This window comes from Culex quinquefasciatus, chromosome 3, assembly GCF_015732765.1.
Source record: "Culex quinquefasciatus strain JHB chromosome 3, VPISU_Cqui_1.0_pri_paternal, whole genome shotgun sequence".
Classification (NCBI taxonomy): Eukaryota; Metazoa; Arthropoda; class Insecta; order Diptera; family Culicidae; genus Culex; species Culex quinquefasciatus.
Genome location: NC_051863.1, coordinates 182,107,955 through 182,126,941, shown reverse-complemented (window position 1 = coordinate 182,126,941; position 18,987 = coordinate 182,107,955). Strand labels below are relative to the sequence as shown.

At 36.8% G+C, this 18,987-nt stretch overlaps 1 protein-coding gene across 14 annotated transcripts in view; it reads right to left on the bottom strand.

Moving 5' to 3' along the window:
- LOC6040746 (gamma-aminobutyric acid receptor subunit beta) overlaps positions 1-18,987 on the bottom strand; it is a 144,688-nt gene that overhangs the window by 24,427 nt on the left and 101,274 nt on the right. For 11 of the 14 annotated variants that reach the window (XM_038263978.1, XM_038263973.1, XM_038263982.1 and 8 more), the window contains exon 7: positions 4,534-4,671. In XM_038263978.1, the coding sequence (XP_038119906.1) occupies positions 4,534-4,671 (138 nt within the window). Of the gene's footprint in view, positions 1-4,533; positions 4,672-7,126; positions 7,265-18,987 lie in introns of all 14 variants that reach the window. The other 3 variants (XM_038263979.1, XM_038263981.1, XM_038263983.1) reach the window with 1 other exon arrangement.

The window sequence follows — 18,987 nt, the reverse complement described above, 5'->3', positions numbered from 1 at the left end:
AAATTTATGAGTGTGTTTTCTAGTGTAGGTGCTCCACGAAAGCGAATTAAATATATTATTAAATCAAACTTTAGTTTGAGGTGCCTCAATTATGAACCGTTCACCATTTGCCACCATTTGCTGTGTAGCATAGAGAAATTGCTACTCCATAAAAGCTCGGTGCTTTCTCGCCGCCATTCAGTGTGCGGTGAAGCTTTTATGGCACGGCACATGGCTCTGGGCCAATTTACGAGCCCCTGGGCTCGGCATCGGGATGTGATTGCTGATTAGCCCCCGGGTCTGCCAAGAGTACCAAGTTCTGGGGGGAGAGACCTCTTACTAATCTCATTTTATTAGCACTCTTTTCCGGTTCCAACCCGGTTGGGCGTCACAATGCATTTGTTTGTCGGTTTCGGGGCAAGATTTGAATCAATTTGAGCTTGCCAACTTTTATGGCCAGCGCCCGACCCGACACAGAGCTTGCGGTAATAGTCGTAAAATGGCTCAGTCCCCCGGTATGATCTGCTGTTATTGTGACAAATTGAAATTTCAGAACATAATCGTCCTGCAACGATATTACTTCAGCTTTGGGCTCGTTCGGGGCGGGGCTCAGACCGTTGGAATCGGTTTTGTCACGTTTCGGGTCGACACAAAAAGGAAAAAAAAAACGTTCAAAATCGCTTTCGATTGCCCGAGGTTCGAGGCCATAGTAATGGGCTTGTTTTGATGTTTTCATGTTTGTGTGTGTGTATATTTTACAGGATTAAAAGCCCAGCGCCGAGGCAATCAGCAGTGGAACACTCCCCGAGACAGGGGGTTGGGAAATTGGCAGTCTAGATGGAAAATCGAAAGCCCAAGGCATCGGAAGCCTTGGGCGGTGGTGGTGGTGATACAATTTAATGGTTCAGTGGAGTTTGGTTTGGCGGGGTTCGTGCGTGATTAGAACAACTTTCAGCTAGAGCCCGAACGGTTTCCATTTGGTGCTGAACCAACGGTGGTGAGAGGGTTGACACACATTAGAATTGGGTGAAGCAGCACTTTGCGAACGATTGGCTTGAAATCACCCATCAACTCAACCTTTTTTGCGTTTCATTTTTTTTCTAAATTTGTCTCAGTTAAACAAAAAAAGTAAAAATTGTCGTTGTCAAGACAAAAAAATGCCAAGTAAAAATACAGTTTTATTACGTGTTGTGTTACTTGTACCTATACTTGTTTTGACAATTCCACAAATACAAAGACCCTCTTTCTCTTATAAACATCTTCCAAACATTCACACAAAATAATATTGTTCAAGCAATTTTCATAAAAGTTGACCACATTCGGCTTCACATTTTTTTCAGAAACGCAAAAAAAAAGTGCGTTTATCTCGGGATTTCCCAGGACAGAATTCCCGGAAATTAAAAAAAAAAACGAGAATTCCCAAATCCCGGGAATTTTTATATTTTATCCCGGTTTTCCCGAAATCAAAAAAATAATAATACACATGTTGGTTTCGAAATTCAGATTCGGCTGTAAAATAGTGAAACGTTTAAATACCTAGTAAGGAATTTTAAAGCATTTTAAATTTTTTGGGTTCATCTCAGCATAAATTTGGTAATTTTAGTAACATTGTTGTAATTTTAGTCGACAGATCAGAGAAATTCCTTATTTTTTTTAATGTAAATTCCAAGGTTGGTAATGAGAAAATTATTGTCGGGACGATAACGATAATCTTTCGGTATCATTATTTCGATAGTTCTATCGGCGATAATTATATCGACGATAACGGAGGAAAACTCATTTCTGACATCTTTCTTAAAATGACTTAATCTAACCAAATAATATTAAATTTGCATAGCTTTCACAAAAAAATATATTTTTGTTAATAAAAAAATGATAAATACCGTATTTCATAATGTGCAATATGAAGTAAAATGTTGCATGTATTTTTTTTTGAAAAATGCAAAATTTTATACAAATTATCGTATTTTTTAAATACTAAATTATTTATGATTTTCAATATTTGTATCAAACGAAGCGAAGTTTTGTATGCATTTAATTTTATTAAATATTGTTTTGTAAAATATTAAAATTTCACAACAATTGTGTTTTTTGAAAATATTCTAATTTTGATAATTTTCAATATGGGTATCAAATGGAGTGATCCTTTGTATGAATTTATGCTTTAAAAGAGATTTGTTTTTATAATACTAAATTTTTCATGAAATAGCGTATTTGTTTTTAATTTTCAAGTTTAAGTTAAATATAGGGGAGAGTGAGGAGACTTGATCCTCGGGGACACTTGATCCCAAGCGTGTATCTCTTCAGCATGTGGTTAAAAAAATTAGCTTTGTTCTAGAAAGTTGTGCAAAATTTACTCAAACAAAAAACCTCCAATAGATATTGAATTGTATTGATATGTATAAAAACAACTTAAAATTTATTTAAAAAATATTGTTTATGCATGAATTGTTTGATAAACTTATCAACAACAAAATCCTTACGCATTTGACGTTAAATTTTTCGTCATACTATTTTTACAATTAATTGTTTAAAAAAGTGCGTTTAGGGAGACTGGATCCCTGCATTTTTACAGTCACTGGAATCAGCCTCAAGCTTAATAAATGGGTTTTGTTGACTTACTGAAGTTTGAACCATTTTTCAAATGTTTTGTATACAAAAATCATCAACTTTTACAAACATGCTAAATTTTGGTCCAGTAAAAATACTAAACATCTGAAGTTATTTTTTGAAAAGGTCCAATAAACCAAATTTACAGTTTTTGCTTTTTGGGTGTTTTTAAATAACCCTGACTCAAGGCTGTTTTAAAAACACCAACATGCTTCCAATTTTGGTTTATTGGACCTTTTTTTTAAAAAAAAACTCGAGACTTGTTATATTTGAACACAAACGTACAAGTTTTATGTAAAATTTCTGTAACTTATTTAATTTCGAAAGTTTAAATGAATAAGAAACATTTTGCTTAAGATTTCTTCAAACTGTTGCAAGTGGAATCATGTTACCCTTAACATTTTGAAAATGCCGGTTAAAATATTTCGGGATCAAGTCTCCCCACCCTCCTCCTTTTTTGTTAAATATATATATATATATATATTTGTAGACTTTTCTGGTCATATAAAAAATGAATAAATCAAAAATATCCCGGGACCCCCGGGAATTTCCAGGATTTAAACAACATTATTCCCTTTTCCCAGGAAATTCAAAACCTGGGCAATTTGAACGTCACAAAAATAATATCAATAAAAATTTCACAGCCATAAAAACATCTGGATTTGTAAATGCTGTCTGATTTAGTATATTTTTCATGTTTGTAAAAGTTTTCAATAAATAAATTTGAATTAAGTTTAAGAAATTAATTTCCATAATTGGTTGAAAGGTTGACCATCAATCCAAACCGCTCACGTAACTGATTGCGTAATCTACTTCCATGTCAGTGCATTTGTGAGGGTGTTGAAAACGCCAGATAATTTGAACGATCTGAGCTTATCAATATATTCATGACAGTCAAGGGCGTCCACCGTTAAAAAATTCTTTCTATTTTGCAAATTTACTTTGCATTTTGTCTTTAAAAAAAACACAAACCATGTTACTTTTTTTCACCGTGCACCTTTTTAGCTGTCAATCGGGGGCCAAACAGCACACAATCCGATCGCCCTTTCGTACGTGCGCACGTGGGAAACCACCGCAAGCACAGAACACGGCACACTTTGATTAACGTGACAGGTTCATTTTGTTGCACCCCTGCCCCAAAAATAAAATAAAGCACGAAAAAAGAATATTTTAATTCGCTTCCGCTTCGATGGAGCTTTTTTGTTTTCGACAGTGGGCTGATTGGTTCCATTTGCTCGGGGATTATGCAATTGTGATGGGGTGAGCGTGTGTGTGTGGGTTTGGGGTGTGCTTGTTAAGTCGTTGTACAATCTCGAAATAAAATTAAAAAAATGCAAAATGCTTGTCTCTCACTCTTTCCGGGTTGATGGGTTTCGACGGGTTCCGCGAACCGGTTATGAATCGGTTTTGGTCCGGAAACCCCGCGTTATCAAGGATATGAATCTTTACGGTTATTGGGGAGCGTGGGTTTTGACGTTGGTGGGGGGTGGGGGGGGGGGGATGTTCAGGGTTGGGTTTGATGAGTTAATTTCGCCATAGGGATGTCAATGGGGTGGAGAGGAGGAGGGTGGTTGATTTTCTCAGCGCTATGAGTGTATACTGACAGAAGAGGGAACTTAAGAGAAAATTTGGTACAGTTTTACACAGGGATAAGTACGGAAGGAGAGTTTTTTGTATGAAACGAAAGGTAGCATGACAACTTAAAAGAGTTTGATTATCATTGGTAGCGATTGATTGGCGGTTTGATTTTTACACAGTATTATTTGTTGTTTTGGTTTGATTGAGGTTTGTTTTGATTGTTTGACATAACAGTATATGAGATAACGAATGAACGAAATAATGGTTCTGTGGGATTGGTAGGATTGTAAAATGAGTTCAAAATTAAAACAGAGAGAGAGAGAGATAGAGATTTAGAGAGAGATATCGGTGACCGTCTACAGGTACCTGTTGTGAGACTGATTTCCATAGCACGCTGACGGTGTCCCAAAACCTTAAACTGAGGCAAAGATACTTCACTCGAGACTCCGACTGAATTGGGGCCTTCATTCCATTTATATCGGATATCTCGCATCGTGTATCCGACTAGAGGAGCGAGAGGAATAGAGTTTTACGACAATTTGTTTTTGGTATGTGCGTTAAAGGGGTAGTTAGAATAAACAAACGGCAAAAATTAGACACAACATAACACGATAATTGTGGTAGACAACACTTAGTTAAGGTACAAGATCCGCTTCTGTTTGCTGTCATTCCGCTCTTTGACACTGTTCTTGTGCATGTTTCTATATAGCGATTGGCTTAGTAACTCTTTCTCACGATTTTTTTTTCTTTCTGTTTCACCTTATATTCTGACACTTGGCAATCTCTTGAACATCCCTACATCCTACACAACCTACGCTGATAGATTTCGCTTGGGCCTGGCTGTACGGGTGAGGAATTAAAAGGACTATTATCGAAATAGGGAAAGAGAGGTTAGATCTGAGTGCCAATTGGGCTTCCGGCTAGTGTTCTGGTCTGAAAGTGCCCCAATTGTCACCGTGTCCGTGGCAGCAAATGTCGAAAACCAAATCTGCACATTCACATACACACACTAGTGGGGCGCTAGTGTAGGGTTGAGCAAAAGTCAAACCAAAAACGATACCTACAAGAGCTCGATTACAGGAAAAAAAAGTAACTAGTATCTGGCAAAAAAAAAAATGAACTCTAAAATGGGACTCAAAAAACCATGGCTACCACAAGCGCCATTCTAAAACTGTAGTGTGATTGATGATGGCGGCAAAAAATCGCGCGTCCGGCAGATGTCGCTCCGACTGTCGGTACTGGGTGGTGGTGGAGGGGGTCTGGAATCTTTTCGCATTGTCCTCGGGTGCGCAAGATTCGCATGGGACTTGTTGGTTGAGAATGAATGGCAAAAAATGGGGTGAACTCAAAAAAGGTTTTGCTTAAGCTTATTTTCAAAAATATGTTTTAGTTCACCGTGGCTCTCAGTGCTGTCGAGTGTGTACTGATAATAAAATGTTTACGGTACTAATAAATTAGGGATATTCTCTAAACCATTTTAATACCTTCGGATCTATCAAAAAGCTCCATATTTGGATATCGAATGATACCTAAATATACGTCAAACTCCCCTTAGGCATTGAAGCAGCTTTATGATATATCCCGGATCTATTGGACCGTTCTGTAGAGAGTAACGTACAACTAAAGTCGACAGTGTGACGATACAGTATAGTTGAATGCAGGATCTGATTGGTTGTTTCGTATTCAGAGCAAGAATAATAGTCCGATTAATTACAACCTCGAGTATTGTTCAGTCTCGTCGTTCGGTTTGTTTTTGCACACAACAATATAACATGATTATCGTACACTTTGGTGTAGCAGAGTTTAGCAGGGTTTAGCCTAGTGGTTGTTCGGGTAGGCTTGCATTTACAGCGCTGAGTGTTCTGCTCCGCCGGAGGAACGCCTTGATTGATTTTCAAACGTATCTCGAACGCAAGAGGGTAACGAAATCATAATCAAATGAAATCAAACCAAAATGTAAGATTAAGAATCAACTTACGTGCACTCAATTTGTGGGAACGAAAAATTTCGATTGAATTGCGTCGCGAGCGCGCACTTCAATGACAACAGAAAACTGAAAGCTGCGCGATTGTTGGTTGAAACAACGAAAATTAAGAATTTTATTAGTACAAAGAAACGATGTTTAGATCTTGACCGAAACCCAAGACATTTTATTCGATTGATCGGGTCTTCGTTTTTGATCAAGACAACCATTTGTTTCTGTGGACTTTCAGAGAAGTGGTGCAAAAGTCCACGCAGTCTTCATGAGTCATTAAGCTGTGGTGTGTGAAGTACTTTTTTTTCGGGTGTTTGTGGCACACAAAAAGGGTGTGAACTTTTCAGAAGGTGTATTCGTGTGTGTGTGTGAGGGATTAGCATAATTTTGGTTTGGTGAAACAGGCTCGAATTGGGTTCGGAACCACGCGAAAGGGGTGATGGTGCAGCAGAGAGCAGAGAGAAAGAGGGTTCGGAAGCTTTCGCTCGCACTGTGCTTGAAAGCTTTCCGTCTGAGCTTTGGCACCACACGCTCAGACTGGCAGGTAGTGGTTGCCGAGGGGGGTGTTTACGTGTGTCAAATCAATTCGGTAAAATGTGATCAATCGGTGGGATTGTTTTATGAGCAATCAACTCTGGTGGAAGTTGTGTACATTGTAGACACAAATTATAACGAAAAAAAAGTGTGTGTACAGATTCGTGTGTGTTGCTTGAAGGGACAGGTAACGAAAATAGTCGCAGCTTTGTACGAACAAGTTGGTACATTACTAGTATATTCTTTTCGTTCGTGATGAACACGGGTACGAGGAAGTTAAAAGTGAACGTAAAACAAACTCAAAACAACATGACTGAGGAAGTAAAACGGTGAACGGTTTATGATGAGAAAAAGAGACAGAAATAGACAGATAGACAGACAAAGATAGATAGAAGAGAGATGTGTTTTGGGGTTTTTTTTGTTCGAAATAAAATGCTAATGATGGGGTACCTGTGGTAAGGTTAATTTCGGTCGCCCTCTGCCTGTGACCAAGTACTCTAAATTGTGGTAGTTCTACTTCGCTGCTCATTCCGACACTACTTAGGCCGTCTTTCCAGAAGTACCGGATATCTCGCATAGTGTATCCGACTCCAGGGTTGCAAAATCGGTAAGATTTTTATTTGTCAGTATGGTGGTTTTTAGGGTTTTAATTTATTGTCAATAGTGGATCCGATTCAAGATTTGGATTCGAAGTTTTTTTTTTCTCGAATATAACATCGTGTACGTGATACGTTAAGTGGCCGATATATTTTTTTTGGGTGTAACGATTTTCGACGTTGGTTGAGAATACAGTTGGGATTTTAAATTGACAACGTGTGGTTTGATTTAATGAGTTAAGTGGGGAAAATAAAAAATAAATAATAAAAATTGTTTAATCTGTTTGTTTGAGCGTAGTTTTTTATGCAAAATATGATCATAGTTTTTGGTAACAATTATCAAAATTACCTATTTTGGAGAAAATAAGCTTAGCATACATTCATCTTGAGTATCTAGTATTTTTATATTTGTTATCATTCTCTAGAATTCATAGAACTACAAGGATGCTTGGTGTGTTAAAAGTTTTTTTTATCAAAGCTTGTTTTCAGTGTTTGCCTTTGTTGGAAACTTTCTCGATAAGATTTTTTGATGTAAATATAATTTCATAAATATGCCTAATTTAATAGATAGAACAAACACACAGAATGGAAAATAAGAAAGATAAGAGAGATGAGAAAATAAACCTAAAAGGCAAATTAAAAGTCAAGAAAATGTCAAGTCATGTCTTGCACGAAGCTAGGTTTTTCAACTTAAGATAGATAATTTAAGTAGAAAATGTTGAACAATGCAAAAAGTACTCACATAAACTAAAAGGGAAAAAAATCGAATTAAATTGTAATGATAAAAGAAGCAGATATGATAGTGAAACCATGCATTTTATTCTAATTATGATTTAAGTAAAGAGAAAATTGAGCGAGTCCACGAACAGAGCAAATCCCTTTGTTAGGGGGGTAATTCTCTACCAACTCACACGAAATCGGGAAAAGTTGCCCCGACCCCTCTTCGATTTGCGTGAAACTTTGTCCTAAGGGGTAACTTTTGTCCCTGATCAAGAATCCGAGGTCCGTTTTTTGATATCTCGTGACGGAGGGGCGGTACGACCCCTTCCATTTTTGAACATGCGAAAAAAGAGGTGTTTTTCAATAATTTGCAGCCTGAAACGGTGATGAGATAGAAATTTGGTGTCAAAGGGACTTTTATGTAAAATTAGACGCCCGATTTGATGGCGTACTCAGAATTCCGAAAAACGTATTTTCATCGAAAAAAACACTAAAAAAGTTTTAAAAATTCTCCCATTTTCCGTTACTCGACTGTAAAAAAATTTGGAACATGTCATTTTATGGGAAATTTAATTTACTTTTCGAATCTACATTGTCCCAGAAGGGTCATTTTTTCATTTAGAACAAAAATTTTCATTTTAAAATTTCGTGTTTTTTCTAACTTTGCAGGGTTATTTTTTAGAGTGTAACAATGTTCTACAAAGTTGTAGAACAGACAATTACAAAAATTTTGATATATAGACATAAGGGGTTTGCTTATAAACATCACAAGTTATCGCGATTTTACGAAAAAAAGTTTTGAAAAAGTTACTTTTTGCGTTTCTCTTTGTTTCGTCGTCCGTGTCTGTCGCGGGTGACCATGAACGGCCATGATCGATGACGACCAACTTTTTAAAACTTTTTTCGTAAAATCGTGATAACTTGTGATGTTTATAAGCAAACCCTTATGTATATATATCAAAATTTTTGTAATTGTCTGCTCTACAACTTTGTAGAACACTGTTACACTCTAAAAATAACCCTGCAAAGTTAGAAAAACACGAAATTTTAAAATGAAAAATTTTGTTCTAAATGAAAAATGACCCTTCTGGGACAATGTAGATTCGAAAAGTACATTAAATTTCCCATAAAATGACATGTTCCAAAATTTTACAGTCGAGTAACGGAAAATGGGAGAATTTTAAAACTTTTTAGTGTTTTTCGATGAAAATACGTTTTTTCGGAATTCTGAGTACGCCATCAAATCGGGCGTCTAATTTTACATAAAAGTCTCTTTGACACCAAATTTCTATCTCATCACCGTTTCAGGCTGCAAATTATTGAAAAACACCTCTTTTTTCGCATGTGCAAAAATGGAAGGGGTCGTACCGCCCCTCCGTCACGAGATATCAAAAAACGGACCTCGGATTCGTGATCAGGGACAAAAGTTACCCCTTAGGACAAAGTTTCACGCAAATCGAAGAGGGGTCGGGGCAACTGCTGTGTGAGTTGGCGGAGAATTACCCAGGGACGTCGTTAAAAACTTACCAATCTGCCTGACATTTTCAGGGGTTGTTTGGACATATATAACTAGCAACTGTGCCAAATTGGAGCACTCTAGGTCAATGGAATTTGTAGAAAGCTGTAACAAAGGCAACATTTAACTAAATATCAAAAATCAGAAAGCACCTGAAAGGACTTCAAAAATCAAACAAAATGAAGGGTGAAGCGTTCAAATTGGTTTAATCTAAAGGGAGTTATTGGCATTTTAGTGAAAAAAAGCACAATTTTGAAACTCAAATAAAAATGGTTTCCACCCTAATATTAACTCAATTCGACGAGGAGCCCCTTCATTTTGTTGCATTTTTTGAGTCCTTCAAGTCGCTTTTTAAATTTTGAAAATTAATTTAGTTGAATTTTGCCTTAGTTTCAGACGTTTACTGATTTTTTAAGTTTTTTTAGTCTTCAAGTCCCGATTTGCCCCACTTTCCATTTATCTATATTTCTCATATTTGGTCCAGATGCTAGTTATATATGTCCAAACAACCCCTGAAAATTTCACATGGCAGGGCTGTTTCCAAATATTTTTAAATTAAAGCGCTCCTGTTTGATTTTTTTCAAATAAAAATAATAAAATATAGGTTTTTTTTCTGTTCGTTCAAAGGCTGTAAAACAAATCGTGATAAAATTAAACAAAATAAAATCAAAAGCTCAAAATGTTAAGCGAACGTCAATCAGCGAATGGAACACAAACCATCAAAGGGGGAAAATTATGTACACAAATGAGTTGGGTGAAAAATAACATAAATCACATTTTAAAACAAACGATCGAAACCAAAAAATGAGAAAAAATGACGTTTTTTATGGAAGTTATCATTTCACATGCTGCCTCTTCCTATGGTGCATAATGCTTTGCTACTGGTTTGATTGCGAAATAGAAACTTTTTAATGAGTTGAACACTTTGAAGAAAAGTCAACAAAAGGAAATCACAACTACATGCAAATGAATTCCGGTGAGTGGTTGGTGTGTGACGGTTTACGAACATGATTCAATGTTGGCTTTTTTTTAAATATAAAATGCCGGCGATTTTTGTTTGATTGATGAACAGATGAGTGTGTACTGAATATTTGACTCCAAGTTTATTACGAACCGAGATATCAGAGACAGAAAAAAAAGTAATGCAAAAGCCGTGCTGTAGAATCAATGGTTATTTTGTTGAGTTAATGTTTGGTATGTTTTTTTCTGTTTAATTTTTTGACACTGAAAACAACTATTTTTGGACGACCGCGCTTCCACGTGACCAAGCGTCTTTTCATTTGGGGGAGACTGTATGCTAGCGAAGGCAACGAACCCCGATCTGTTTTTATTCTGAAAGCATTGTTGAAGTTGAAATTCCTCTCAAAACATGCTACGTTCTGAACTGAGGACTTTTGTAACAAAAGCAGATCTAAAAAAGAAAAAGAGGAACACAGTGTCCAGTTCCAACGAATTTGTCAACCAACCGAGGCCAGGTTCATTCAAACAATCTCGGCCCGGGTCGGGCCTTTCGGGCATTGTTGTTCTCGTCCAACTCGACACGACCCGGCCCTCGACTTCCAGCGGGCTCCAATTTTCCCGTTCGGCCTAATTCTAAATATTTGCTTTCCATTTGGTCACCAGGTTGGTGCGCCGCCCACCCGGGAGACACTCGCTTGCCCTGGTCCCGGAATAACAAATTGCGAACGCGCTTCTCCGCTCCGGTCCCTCTAGTGGTGTCTGGCAGGCAATTTGTCACAGTTATGGGTGGCAGGGTGGTTCGAGAATGTCGTGTTAATGCTTAATAATATAGAATACTTAAAATTAGGAAGGTAAAAAGTGCCTTTTGAATGGACACTTCCACGTTTGTTCTACAAAGGTTTTTTTTTAACAAACTATGAATCTTCTTGAAATAACTCATAATATCATGCTAGAGTGATATTTTAAATTAGTTTGCTCTGGGAAAAAATGTCTCGGCATCAATCTATTTTCGAGTTAAAAGTTATTTTAGTGATTTTCAAACCGTTGTTTAACCACTTTGAGTCAAACAGTCAGATGAAAGAACTGCTGTTCAACTTGTGTGCCACTAGAGATGTTCTTTGTATTAAAATCTTTTGGATCAAAATGAATACAATGTTTTCGCATAAATTGCTTTGGTTTAATTAAAATTCGAGTTGGTACTGTAGAATGTTTGAAAATTATTTTGATCAATTTGAAATTTCGCGAGCCACCCTAGCGCACCCTCGCGAAGAAAACCTGCGACGCCATTTTGGGATAAACGCCCGAAATGATGGAGTGCCTTATTTAAAGGTTTACTACGGCGCACAGCTTTCGCCCAGAAATTGCAAGAAAATTTTGAAAAAAAGTGCGCTCACCCCCCGAAAAATGACACCGGCGAGCTTTCCGGAACATTCCGAAGGGGGTGGGATGAGGGAGTTCGGAGGAGAAGTTCGGAGCACCAGCTGGCAGACAACTCTGTCAAAGTCACAGCGCACAAAAGGAGTTTTCAGCAGCAGCCCCCTTCCCCCTTGCACCGGGGCTAATCTCGAAGGCAAACGGTCGAGAGATGACTACGACGTATTTTGTGCTTTTATGTTTTATATATATATGTGAATATGCCTGCTGCCATACTTCAAAGCATGCCCTCTCCCCCCCCCCGGGCTTATGTACATAGAGACAAATTTGATCATTCAATTATCTTTCTTCGAGCTACGAGAAATTCTTGCGAGCGGACGAAAGGACCCTGTTTGTCCAATGAAAGAGGATTAGTTCTATCCGTTTGAATAAACCGAGCAGTGGGTGGTACTGCTTTGCAATTTCCACGTCAGGACGATGTCCGGCTGCGGGATTGAGTTTCCTAGAAGAGCAGATACAGTGTGCTTTGCGCATTCTGAGCGGCAGGATGAATGTCATTCAAACGCTCGATGATTAATCCGAGTTGTATGGCGAAAATTGAGGTTTGAATGTGTGGGCGAGCAATCAAAGAGAAATATTGAAGTATTTTTTTTAAATGTATATTGAACAAGTTGGAAAAATATTTCCAACTTGTTCGATATGTATATTTGAAAAAAATACATCAATATTTCACTTTGATTGCACAAAATACAAAATTCTAAATCTCAAAAAAACAAAAAAAAACATCTAGAGAATAACGCAATTTCAGCCATGTTTCATAAAAATAGAATCTTTTACTCTGACTCCAAAATTCCAAAAAGATCCGACTCCATAGTTCTTCATAACAAATTTAAAAGAAGCTCAAGAGGAAGTTTAAAAATTCTGGAATAGATGTGTTTTGTTTCATGATTTTTTTTATAAATAATAATAATAATAAATTTTTTATAAATAATAATTTATAAAAAAAATCTTGAATCAAAACGCATCTATTCCAGAATTATTAAACTTCCTCTCTATTGAGCTTCTTTTAAATTTGTTATGAAGAACTGTGGAGTCGGATCTCTTTGGAATTTTGGAGTCGGAGTAAAAGATTCTATTTTTATGAAACATGGCTGAAATTGCGTTACTCTCTAGATGTTTTTTTTTGAGATTTAGAATTTTGAATTTTTATCTTTGAATTAAACCTTGCTCTATGTCAAACGAAATAATTTTGCGCCATTAGTTTTTTTTCCGAGCAAGGATCCATACAGTGCTGGATCCTTGTATGGAATTAAAACTTTTTAGAAAAACATAGATGCACTGAAAGAAATCCCGATTTTGTTATTAGACATTTCATTACTAAAATTTGAATTCCCAAAATAAATTACTTTTAATTTTTGATTTATTCGGGTATGTTATAAGGGAAAAAAAAGACATCTTTTGGATGGCACCGGAGATATAACTTTAAAAAAACATGATTTTCGTAAAAAAAATTGTCAAACATTTTGCTTAGATGCATTAACATGTTTAAAACTACTGTCCCAATTTGCCCCATGTGTCCCAATTCACCTCAGTTGACGGTAATTTTTGTTTGAAAATAGATCAGTTACTTCAGGATTTACTTTAAAAATATTTTCAAAGGGGCTGAGCAGGGATGAATCCGCGAAAGAGAGGCAAATCACGCAAAATAAAATCGCTCCCGAAAATCAATTTGTTGATGATTTTTTGTGAATTTCCTTGTCAGCACCACTTAAAAATATTTATTTCACTTTGTTTACATACATTGCCCATCTACAAAATGTGACAGGTCATATTTCGACGTGTGACGTTACACTTGCAAGTGTAGTAGTGAAAAAGATGTTCCGCCGAATAGTCAAGATGATGTTTTTTTAGATTCCTTTTACCGATCTTTCGTGTGCGAGAGAGAAAAGCCATGCTCCCTTCGGATTTTTTCTCTTGATGAACGTCTAATGATTTTCTTTTGATGATGATTATTCCATCGCAGGGGCTGAGACAAAATCCTACAATGCTTTTAATGTATGAAGTATTTTTAATTAACTTGAATGCGGTATACTTTAGCAAAAAATGATTAAATCAAGGTGGTTACGAAAATGACAACAAAATGACAATTATAACAAGAAAAATTTGTAATAAACATTTTATTTTAGATGAAAATTTTCATACAAAGATGAAAATTTTCATAGGTCGTTGAAAATATTTTTTGAAGTTGCTGTGGTCAAACCCCTCGGGGGAAGGGGGGCAAACATATAATAAATATAAAAATTTCTTTTTAACCACTTCATATTACAAGTTGTCGTTTATTTTACACATTTTACAACCGCCTATATTTTTTGCTATCTTTAGTTTTCAAAATATCAAAGTGTAGGTGAAATATTTTTTCTTGTCGATTTTTTTTTTTGCAGTATTGTACAACGGGATTTCACAAAAAAATGTTGATCGATCTCAAATATACTAAATATTATTTAAAACGCAGGAAAATGCATTTCTAGTTATTTTGAGTTCAGTTAACTACCTTGTCCATTAAAATTTCGAAGTTTATTTAAAAAAAATAGTTCCCGGAATTTTTCGGACCGATTTTTTTTTTGGAACAACCTAATTGGTCCTTAATAAAGGTTTTCGACAAAAAATATTTAAAAAAGGCTGAAAATTGTTTGACTTATTGCCACCCCTGATGACGGTAGCAAAAATGCAAAAAATGTAACCTGAACTTATCCAATAATTCAGGGAGCAAAAAATAGTATCTATTGGTGGTATATTGTTAAACGATTGATTTGTTTATTTTGTATCAAAAGATTTTTTTTAAGACTTTCAAATAGTTATGATAAAAAGCCGTGGAACTTAAGGGATTTTATTTAATGGATTCTAAACATTTTGCGAACTTTTGACAGCAGCGTAACTGTTATTATGTTAAAAGCAGTTTATGATACAGAGTTTGAAAATTTCGCTTGATATTTGAAATAAATTGATTTTTATTTCTTTTGTACCAAGACTTTAAATAAATTTTTAAAGGCATCAGAACCTTTTTAAAAATATTTTTGAAAACTTCACAATTTTGTTTTGTTTCGTTTTTCATCCTAAACTAGCGCTGAAGATGTCTTTTTAGTCTCTTTAATCTAAATTTTAAAAAAATACAAAGAAATGTCAATTTGCGAAAACGTTGAATACTATTCAACTTTATAGCCAGGTCAAATATTTCGGGTTTGATTTCTGTGGTCGACACACTTCCAATAATTTTTTTTTGAAGTCTAGAGAGTCCTCTTAGTCCGTTGGCCGTGCCTTTCTACTACCAAATTAAGAGCTCATTCCTCCCAGTTGGATACCGGGCAGCTATCGGTGTACGCTGCTTGAAATTTCAACATATGAGAACCTAAAGTCATCCCCTCGGAAGCAGGCCCTTACTCGGTCGATCTGGTCATAACGTCATGATTCGAAATCCGGACACCATATTATTTTTGCTATAGCTGGCAAAAAAACATGTAATAAGTTGGAAATGTAGAAATATCATCAGGATTTAGTATAAACAGTCAGTTTTAAGAGAATGCATACAAAATATGTCTCATCTAACAATTTTTCATCAGAATTTGAAAATTAAAATGACTTGTTTTGCTTCGAATCCCGGACACTGTTAAAAGCTGATTCGAAATCCGGACACTTCTGCTTCTAATTCCGGACATTCTATTTTGCTTATGAATCGCACAAATTTGAACTGAAATGTTAGTGAATGGCATTCTTTAGGTCTCAAATAAGCTGTTAACATCAAAACAATCGATAGTTTATATAAAAATGGCTAGAATTTAAGAAAATCAAAAACATAAATTTCTGCTTTGCCTTCCCGGTGCTTCGGACGCCTATGAAATATTTCCGTTGAAATGTTTCACATTTTTGGTAAACTTATAATTTTAATTTATTTAATTGTTTTGGCATTAACTACAGCGTTCAAACAAACTGTAAATGATAGTTGACGTTAGAATTCATCAAATAACACAGTTTGGACATTCACAATGTGAACTTATATCCAAACAATTGATAAAACAAGTTGAAGTGTCCGGGTTTCGAAGCGTCCGGGAATTCGAATCATGACGTTACCTTCCAATCTGAGAAGGGCCGTTCCGTTGTTCATGTCCCAGAAATTGGAGGGCTTTTGTTAATTTGATTTGGTTAACCGCGGTGGATTTTCTTGAAATAATTCGAACTGTCAAAAATCCACCAAAGCATCTACCACATTGATCGCAAAAAATCTGTGGTAGAAAAGTATCCACCGGTAGATGCTTTGGTGGATTTTGACAGTTCGAATTATTTCAAGAAAATCCACCGCGGTTAACCAAATCAAGTTAACAAAAGCCCTTGGGTCTCGAGAGTCAGGCTTTTTTTTTTGTTTCCTCCGTGTGTCCTATCAGTAACGGATGGCCGGGCAAGCCAAGCCGGAATTGCTTTTCGACCTGCTGCAGCAGGCTCTCCCTCCGTCGCACAGGTCGTAAAGGTGGTGTGACTTATCTGGTCCCGGCCAAACAACACTGCTCTCCCGTATAGGGTACATGAGCGAACATGCATGGCCTGGAACTGGCTGCAACGACTCACCTGAGTGGTTGGTTTCGGGTTGTTTTTTTTTGTGTGTGTCTTGTTGGCTTCTTTCAGCTGGAAAATGGCTTTATGATTTATGTTGTCGAAGGAAGCACACTTGCTTTAGTGGATCCTTTGTTTTTTGGGGGGAATCCGACACCGTACAGTGGGGTAGCTTTGACGGGATTACATAAATTTGGGGCTCAATTAACCGTACGGTATTGATTTTGGCCTACATTTAGGCGTAAAATGAGCCAAAATTATCCAACACTGTACCAAATACCTCGGGTGGCATTACGACATCCCAAGTGGTGGTGTATCCCTTATTCCGGGCGCGATGTTTGCCGCAGTACTTTGAACTATGCTGCAGAAACCACGACCACCTTGGTAGTGGCATGCGTGGCTTATGCTATGCTTCACAGCCATATGAGAAAGGTACTGAAGCGGTAAAAGCCCCTTTTGCAGATAACCACCAGCCAGCCGGCTAACCTGCCTGGATTTACGATAAGTGCGGAGTGGCTTTGGCGCGCTAGGGAATATCGACTTTATGAGGTGGAAAGGCAAATACCTGGAAGTCGATAGCTGCGTTTTCTTCTGGAAGTAAGGAGCAAATAAAGTTTAAATTTTCATCGATAGCACTTCGTACCCTTCCCCAGCATACAATATACTCTCCGTGGGGGCGCTTGGTCATTCATGGCTGGCCTCAACCAAGGGTGCAGTTTTAAAATTTATCAAATAATCTAAATCCATGGCAACCATCATGGTTGCAGTTCACCTCCCAAAATCAATTTCCCCACCATGGCTAATAAAGTGGAAAATTTGGTTGAAAGCTTAAAGCTCGTAACCGGTAGGTAGCATGTGGCCTGGCAGAGATAACGTCGACCAAATTCGAGCAAGTCCTCGGTACGGTTCGATACGTACACACACACACTGCTGCTGCAGAAAGATCAACATAAAACCGAGTATGCAGTCAGTGTCGTCGGGGAGAGTTGGAGGCGGTGGCAAAGTTTCCAACAATGTTCCTCTGTTTGGTTAAGGTGGACGAAAGGAGGGAGTGTGGAAGAGGGGGATGTTAAACAATTGTCAAAGAGTGAGATGATGACTTTGTACCGGGCGGGTCTTACCACCTGTAACGCGACTCGGGTTCAGACTGCGAGGCGGACCAGCTTCGAGGAATTCTGGTGACCGGGTGTACATTTGAAACGACATGACAGTGCTCGTTTTAATAGCATCGTATTCACTTCTTGACGGCGGGGAAATGGGATAAATCTTGCATTGCAATTGAACTTTAATAAATGCTATTTTTTTTTTTTGATGTATGCATCTAGGATCACTTTTTCAAATATGCAACAGTTTGAACTCAGTTATTCGTTCTTGATATTCAGTTATTTAAGTTTTCAAATAGTCACAAAATGGAAGCAGATTAATAAAGGAAATTTTTGACTTCTATTTTGAGATGTTAATTGATTGAAAATGCTTAAAAAGTACGGGCTGAAAAAAATGAGGGATCAAACGTGACTTTCTCACTTTTTGCGTTCGATTTTAATTATTTCCACCAATATAATTTAACTGTTTCACCAAAATGAATACCTAATCCTCCAGAGCAGCAATTCTGAGGGCTGGTCATAAAAAATGGGCATGTGAATATTCGAAGATCTCTATCTTAAAAGGGATTTTCTGATCGATTTGATATCTTCGGCAAAGTTTTAGATGATTGGGATACTGCAGAAAAAATAGGTACAGAGAAACCTCTTTTTACGCGGTGCGTTACGTTTTTTCTAATTTGTTGATTTCTCTGGAACGACGCAACATTTTTGCAATCTGTTAATAGCAATTTGTAGGTTTTGTTCAGATCTACAAAACGCTTTTTGAAGCTTGCAAAAATATTGTATGGTTTTGGAGAAATCGACGAAATAAAAAGTGTAACGCCACCGCGTAAAAACGGTTTCTCTGTACAGTCATGCCTCGGTTTAGCACCGCGTATGGGGGATGCAAAACCGAGGCGTGCATAACTGAAGCACAGAGCTTATGGGCTTTTGGTTATATAGGAGACATTGGCTATAATCGAATGAAAAATCATGCAAACATTAATAAAATCTGGAATCGGGATGATGGCAGCTTTCCATTGTAATTATAGTTACTTGAAAAATTTCACAAAAATACGCATTTTTCCTGTATTTTGAAAATGCTTTTTTTACTCTAAAAAACCTCTAAATATTTGTTATTGCAATATGGTTATCAAATGATCGTGTTTTTGTCATACATTTCGAGTGTCATAAATTTTTGAAATTATTGAAAATTTTCACAAAACTACGTATTTTCGAAAAAATACTCAAAATTTCAATTTTTACAATATGGGTGTCAAATGATCGGGACTTTTCGGGTCGGGAATGTAATAACGACAGAAAATACTCCTAATTTTCACAAAACTACGTAATTTCGAAAACATACTCCAAATTTTAGTTCTTCACCTTATGGTTATCAAATGATCGGATTTTTTATACATTTCGAATATAATAACATCCTTTTTTTGAAAACATTCAAAG